The following is an 8,083-nucleotide window of genomic DNA, read 5'->3' on the forward strand; positions in this document are numbered from 1 at the left end:
CCGTTTTCCAGTACGATAAGCGAGGCACTCCAGGTGACCGCCAATTGCGGCGTTTTGGCACGTTTTCTCGTACCAGGGACACCCGTTTTCCCGTGCGTATTTCAGGCAATCCAGGTGACCGTTCAACGCGGCGCTGTTGCACGTCTGCTCGTCCCAAGGACACCCGTTTTCCCATGCGTAAGTGAGGCACTCCAGGTGACCGTTCAACGCAGCGTTGCTGCACGTCTCCTCATCCCAAGGGCACCCGTTCTCAAAGGCGTACCTTAGACATTCCAGATTGCCGGCTTTCGCCGCCAGATCACACGCTTTACCTCTGAAATCGGCCAATCCAGGCACGGTGTCCCAAGGGACGCCAATCTCGTGTGCTAGTTTCAGACAATCGATGTGCCCGTTGAACGCTGCCTTCTCGCATATGTGTTTAAATATATTATCGTCATTGACGGCGAACCGAGACCGCCTAAACATTGTCTGCCTATCGTTGCGCTCGTCTTGGTCTTTGTCGACTTTGAATAATTCTAAGAGCGACTCGCAACAATTTCGCATATCGACGTCCGGCGCGTCCAGCAAGTCAAACTTGTCACGGTCGATGTTGTCGCACGCGTAGTACGCCATTTTCGCCAGGCTGGGTAGTTTGTACATTTTTTTGGCGTCCGACGACGTCCGCTTCAAACGTACAGTCGAGTACTTGTTCTACGCGTAAGTTAACGAAAACTCGAAATGATCACTCAATACACTTAAGAATAAGTACCGATAAAACGATGAACCGCCCGAGTTCACTGTAACAATATTAACAACTGGCGATGAAAAACAATGTTTAATGATGAAAATATTATTGACAATAGACGTGTGTTATCGCAAACACGATTTGGGCAAAATCAGTAAAGGACAAAGGCATGAACATTAGAGAATGTTTCTCTAATGTTCATGGACAAAGGTTATGATTCGTTATTAAGATAACGACATTGAAAATCCGCAGTACACGTCACGGATATAGATACTATGGTTGCACAACGAACAATAATATGACGGCGCCAAATGTTCTTATCAAGTTACATAAATACATACATAGTATCCATACAAAAAAAAGTCGCGACATACTAGCGCTCCACCGTGGCTAGGTAACCCGGTTTGGTTACCGTACTTAGTAGTAGTTGTAGAGGGCGCTGGTAAAACGCGACTTTTTGTCAGAATTGATAAGAACATTCGGCGCCGCTCAGCACTGTGATCCAATATGGGCCGTCGTGCAACCATAGTATCTATATCCGTGGTACACGTCAGCACGGTTATAATAGATAGTCTACAACCGTGGTACGGAGGCAATATTACATAGGTATTACCAACATTACCATTTTGCACATGAAATAAAACGTACAATAGGTACACAAATACGGCTTTCTCATTGGTTCATAATTTTGCGCGATGAAATATTTAAATATTTTTAATAAACAATATTAGTTAATACAAAATGGTTTTTTTTTTATTTCTGTTATTATATTTACGAGCAAATTTTTGGAAAAAACAATTGAAAATAGGTTATACTTCATACACATCTTACCTTAATACAATTAATCAATTTGATAATTGATTATAATAATATTACAATAATAATAAGGTAAAATATGAAATATGAATTATAATTATTATATATTTACAATGGAAAAGTATAAATTATAATGTTATTGGTTTTCTAAGTTTAAATTTATTAATTTTAATCAAATCATCTATTACCCATAGGCATTCATGAGATTTTTTATTGAGTACACAAACTGTTTTATCTTTAAGCAAATTAACTATACATTTTAGTCACTTACTATCATACTCAAAAAAAATTATAATTATCATTATTCCTATGAAGTTCATACTAAAAATAAATAAATAAGGTTATAATAACAGGTATGCATATAAACAAATTTTAATTGTTTAAGAACATAATTAAATTATTTATGTGCATACATAATTAGGTACTTACCTACCTACCTACTTACCTATACCTACCTACATAACATATTAACATATCTTTTTTTTTTAAATTCCTTCAATAAGCACTTAGGATGAGGGAAGAATAGAGAGTCGCAAATAATAATAACAACGATAAACACTTTTAACAGTTTAACGAGACTTTGCGTTTGATACACAACCAGTTACATTTTTAAATAAATTTCTTCATTCTCTTTTTAGTTATTGTGTTCTGTTGAATCAGGTCGATCTATAATATGTTATAACTTAATGAAATTAGTAAATCATTAAACAATAAGTACCTATGTTGTAGTTATAAATAAATAGTTACTTATAAATCAATTAGGTACCTACTTATAAATTGTCCTTCAGTGTTCAGAAGTAATTTTTTCTAATCTGCTTATAAATTTTAAAAAATTTTCATAAGATGAACTTGTAACTTACTGTACAGCAGAGCGACACCCAGTTGACTACCTTCTTAAAAATTCAGTCTGGCAGAATGTTGACTAAATTAACTTGACTGAATAAATATCATAACTTAATGTTACTGTCATAGTCAAATACAAATTAAACAAAGTTTTGGATATTCTTTCATAGACATAATATTATAGTTTACGAATAGTATAATATTATTTATGACCTGCATGCTCAAACATTACTATAGTAACTTTACAGTACCTTTTTCTAACATATTTTATATGTTATAGAACCATTTTTATTAGAAATTATTATTAGTTTTAATTTTTCAATTTATTACACCACATCAGAATTGTAATCCAAATCCAATAGACTCTTATATTTTCATAAGTATATTATAGATTTTACTTCACAGGTATTTTCTTTTTCCAACTTTTCTAGTAATATTAGTATTAAATTATGCATTTATTTTTAGTTACTAAATTTTACATTTGTATCTAAAATGTTCAACAATTAATGTTCATTTGAGTATTTGGTATTCATTAAGTGAAAATACTATAATTAGCATATGACTTGACATTACAGATAAATTATAGATGTTTAATAAGTGTTCCATTTTATTGTGTAATAAATATTGCGTATAATTCATAATAAATTATTTTCTATAATTAATATTATCTTTGATGCTAGTAATTAATTCAAATTTTGCATTACATTCTTTACAGCCTATTACTTAAATTGTATTTATTTTTATTTATTTATTTTAGAAACTAGAAGAAAAAAATAAACTCATGCTACAAATGGGATTTTAATTTACTTCCAAGAAGAACCATTTGTTATTCTTATATTAACTCTGATGATGAAACGAGGTCAGATTAACCATTATCCAAAGATATTGTATTCGTGGACTCAACTAGTTCTTGTGATCCTGAAAACCATTGCATTACATTTTTACTTACTCCGTGTGCTGCTGGTGCAGCTCCTTTAGGTGTAATTATATCCAAAGGCCAAAGAGAAGCATCTTATTCGAGTGGATTTAATTTAACAAAGCAAAATATAAAAAAGCATTTGGTGGTCAATGTTTCACATCTTTATTTTTAACAGTTTACACGTACGCCGAAATCTATGCACTGAAAACAAAGAATTTTCAAATGAAAGAAATTCTATTGCTCGACTGTTTTTTAAAAATTTAATTAAAAAAACTGATTGTATCACCAAAGAATAGATTATTGTAGTCTGTAGACAATGAAGAATTTTATGTCCCAAACGAAAAAAAAAAAAAATTATGTAGGTATTGTGTTGAACCAAATATTGGTGTTTGTTCATGTGAAGCAGGTATTCATGGACAATTTTGTAAACACCAATATATAATTTATAAATATTTTAATAAAATTGGAGTTAACTTTCCTACAGTAACCATAGAAGACAAATACTTAATAGCAAAACTGGCATTAGGTGAAAAAGTACCAAATAAGATAGGTATTTTATGAGGGCTTATTACCAACAGAAGTAATTCATGAACAGTCACTTGTATCAAATGACACTCATCAAGATATTGATTATGTTGATGATGCAAATAAAAAGAGTTCAACAGAAAATCCCAATTTAGAAAAACGTAATTGTTTATCCATATTAAATGAAATTACTCAACAAATGTCTAATGATATAAAAAAAATATAGCGAATCAACTTATGAAAATGTATTAAAATTCAAAAAAAGACTGGATGAAATACATACAGAAGGGCAGTTTAATACATTTTTAGCAACTTTGGGTACATCATCATTATCTCTTAGACATAGAGATGGAGCATCAATCAAAGTACAACCGACAATAATTGGTAGGAGAAGACCAGGGATTATTAGAGGAAGTAAACGTTTGCTTGCTGGTACAATAAGGATATAAGATAAAAATATAACAATAACAATTTTAACAATAGCATATTGCCTAGCAGCATACCAGCAACAACTGATAGTAACCGTGCCAAAAAGAAGCCCAGAAATTTACAGCATAACATTAAAAGTTGTGCGACTAATGCAAAATCACATTAATTAAAGTATATTATGTATAAATATTTCTTATAATAATATTAAAATATAATATGATAAAATGATATATAATATATATTGTGTTAAATAAAAATAAATAATTTGATATTATATTTTTTAAGCAACATTTTAACCTTAAATTTAAGGTAAAATTTGATCATATTTAAAGTACTTTTAATGTTAATAATGTTTGAATAGTTTAACAATTAACAAGAATAATTCATTATCAGTCAATATTAATTTTAGTACTATATAGCTGTTCGTTGCTGATGCCAAAATTATTATTATTGTCGATACAGTATCTACTTTAATCACAAATTTCACTTGAGCTTTGCAACTTGTGTTTTTAGACAGTCCACTTGCCTATACTGGATAAATCTACTATATTTGAACGTCCCTTGGTTACTTTGTCATTTGTTTCAATAATTAAATTGTTAAAACTTAAAAGAAGAAGGAAGATTACTAGAATTTAGTTTAAGATTCATTTTCACAAAAGTTCAAGAATAAAAGAATATTGCACAACTCATAAGCATTAATTACAGAAAATTGAACCTAAAACAGATAACACAACTAAGAAAACAAAACCTTTCTAATCATTATATTAGAGAGTTGATGTGACTAAAAATAGAAATATTTTAATTTATAGAAATATTCTATTCATATCAAACTAACTCTGTTTGTTATTATGTTAATAAGTAAAAGTAATAAATATTTATTATAATAATATTAAAATATGAACATATTAGGTATATTAAACTATAATTAATTCCATAAACCTATAATAAAGTATTACTACTATCCATACTTAGTTTTTTTTTTTTTGAGTTGGTTCTCATATTTCATTTTTATACATATTACTTATCCAAATAAATAAATATAAGTAATTGGAATACATAGGATATTTTTTAAACATCAAGGTATAGCTAATAAGTATTTTAATAAAATTGGAATTAACTTTCCTTCAGTAGTTCTTACTATTATTATAACTTAATGGGTATACATTTTGTGTAGGTGTTTAATTTGAAATAAACATTGTACAATTAATAAAACTGCAAAACTAAATCTAATTTTCAATTTTTATCATTGGCAAATTGATCAATGATATTTTCAATATTATTATAAATATTTATATTTTTGTGCATGTATAATAATAAGCTAGACCCGTTAACCATTCCTCACTCATAGCTCAATCTTAACCATGTTTTCAGTAAATGTAAATGAATATTATATAATATATAATATAATAAAATATATTCAGTAAATGATAAGCACCTAAAAAAATTCCAATTAAAAACGTCAAAAATTTATTGATAATGAATAACGAATAATCAACTAGATAGGTGCCAATAGCCAATTTAAACATATTAAAAAAAAACATGAACTACCTACCTACTAATACTATTACTACTTAGTAGCGTACACATCGGTAGGGTGCTAACCCCCTTGAAATGTCTTCATTTTACAAAAAAAAAAAATCTCAGTTACAACAATTTCAATACACAGAGTCGATCAATTGTTGATAATTTTTTAATAGATATAAAATAAATTGTTAAATAATATCAAAGATGTCAATCATAGCTTCAGTTTTTTGGCTGATTTAGAACATTCTAAGAATCGTCGTATGGTGTATCATCATGTATCTTTATCCATCGATTATTACCATGTTTATATTGACCTGAAGAGGCTCTATAGATGTCCAGGTTAAACACTCAATTGTTCTAAATGTAGACTAAATTTGAAGCCAACTATAATTTGTTATAACCATCAATTATATAAAAACAGTTGAGAAAAAAAATAATGTAAATTATATACTCAGATAAAACCATAACCGAACTGAAATCCTGCGTACGCTACTGCAAGTAATACTGTAACTAGCTTATAACTAATTAAGACATAATATTTATGAATATCAGCTTAGTAATTAACAAATGTATAAATAATATTTGAAGTCATTTTAAGTCAATAACGCAATAACTACCTATGAGTTATGACCTATCTATTATGTCTGACAAAGTTCATTAATTAATGTTTTTAAATCATAGTACACAGGTACCTAATAATTAATATAAAATTTGGCTACGTATAAAAAGTGTACAATCTTAAAAATATAATAAATAATAATAATATTAATAATTTTATAAAAATATTATATTATATAGGTATATACCATTTACTTAGTTAAGACGACGCTTACCCGCATGTGTGTCTCCGTCTTACAACCATACCAAATTTTAGTGTTTTTTTAAGCTAACGACGTAAAACGTGAAATGCTGAGCGTAAATTTGGTATGTACGCGTTTGTAAGACGGAGACAATACACGCAGTTGTGGCGTCCTTAATAGTTGTATATATTTTTTCTGATTTCTAATCCTAGAAAATGTAAGCAAATTGAAATGAATTACTTTAATTAATGATACAACAACGTTTTTTGAATACCTTGTAACTTATTGTTTTTAAAAATATATTATTATCTGAAATTGAAATTTACCATTACACGAAAACCATCCAGTCAGGTACGATTTTATTATTTTAATTCCAACCAAAGTTAAATAGGTAGTAGATACGAGTTATCTACCTATTATTTTAAGTAAATTCAATTACGTTGTGTACTTGTGTGCAGTGACACACACAAGTATTTTTTCCTAGATTCGATACATTATGATCTGGTTAAAATGTAGGTACCTATGCGTCAAACTATCAAAGATAATAACAAGTAAATACATTTAAAAAAAAATAATTTATTGTACAACTTTAAAAAAATATTAATTATTAAACATTTGATTTACAATTTAAAAAAATTAAATTGCTTCACGTATCCTTGTCAGAGGGGGCACTCGTTTCCTGTGCGTAAGCCAGGCACTCCAGGTGACCGTTATTCGTGGCCACCCTGCAAGTATTCTCGTCCCAGGGGCACCCATTATCCCGTGCGTATTTCAGGCACTCCAGGTGACCGTTAAACGCGGCGGAGCTGCAAGTATTCTCGTCCCAGGGGCACCCATTATCCCGTGCGTATTTCAGGCACTCCAGGTGACCGTTAAACGCGGCGGAGCTGCATGTATCCTCGTCCCAAGGGCACCCGTTCTCAAAGGCGTAAGCTAGGCACTGCAGGTGACCGTTCAACGCGGCGGAGTGGCATGTATTCTTGTTCCAATGGCACTCGTTTTCCCGAGCGTATTTCAGGCACTCCAGGTGACCATTCAACGCGGCGTCTGTACACGTATTCTCGTCAAACGGACACCCGTTCTCAAAGGCGTAAGCTAGGCACTGCAGGTGACCATTCAACGCGGCGTAGCTGCACGTATGCTGGTCCCAAGGGCACCCGTTTTCCCGTGCGTAAGTGAGGCACTCAAGGTGACCGTTTAACGCGGCAATCCAGCATGTATCCTCGTCCCAAGGGCACCCGTTCTCAAAGGCATACCTTAGACATTCCAGGTGACCGTTCAACGCGGCGCAGCTGCATGTATCCTCGTCCCAAGGGCACCCGTTCTCAAAGGCGTAAGCTAGACACTGCAGGTGACCGTTCAACGCGGCTTTCGTGCACGTCTCCTTGCCCCAATTGCACCCGTTTTCCCGTGCGTAAGCCAGGCACTCAAGGTGACCGTTCAACGCGGCGTTGCTGCACGTCTCCTCGTCAAAGGGACACCCGTTCTCAAAGGCGTAGGCTA

The 8,083-nt window shown here is 31.8% G+C and overlaps 1 protein-coding gene across 1 annotated transcript; it reads right to left on the minus strand.

Moving 5' to 3' along the window:
- Positions 1–6: 6 nt before the first annotated feature.
- Positions 7–1,045, minus strand: LOC115034456 (the record flags this gene model as incomplete). The annotated part of the gene is made up of 1 exon (XM_029491504.1): positions 7–1,045. A coding segment is annotated over exon 1 (633 nt), but the record flags the coding sequence as incomplete, so codon positions are not given.
- Positions 1,046–8,083: the final 7,038 nt, after the last annotated feature.

Source organism: Acyrthosiphon pisum, chromosome A3, assembly GCF_005508785.2.
Source record: "Acyrthosiphon pisum isolate AL4f chromosome A3, pea_aphid_22Mar2018_4r6ur, whole genome shotgun sequence".
Taxonomy (NCBI): domain Eukaryota; kingdom Metazoa; phylum Arthropoda; class Insecta; order Hemiptera; family Aphididae; genus Acyrthosiphon; species Acyrthosiphon pisum.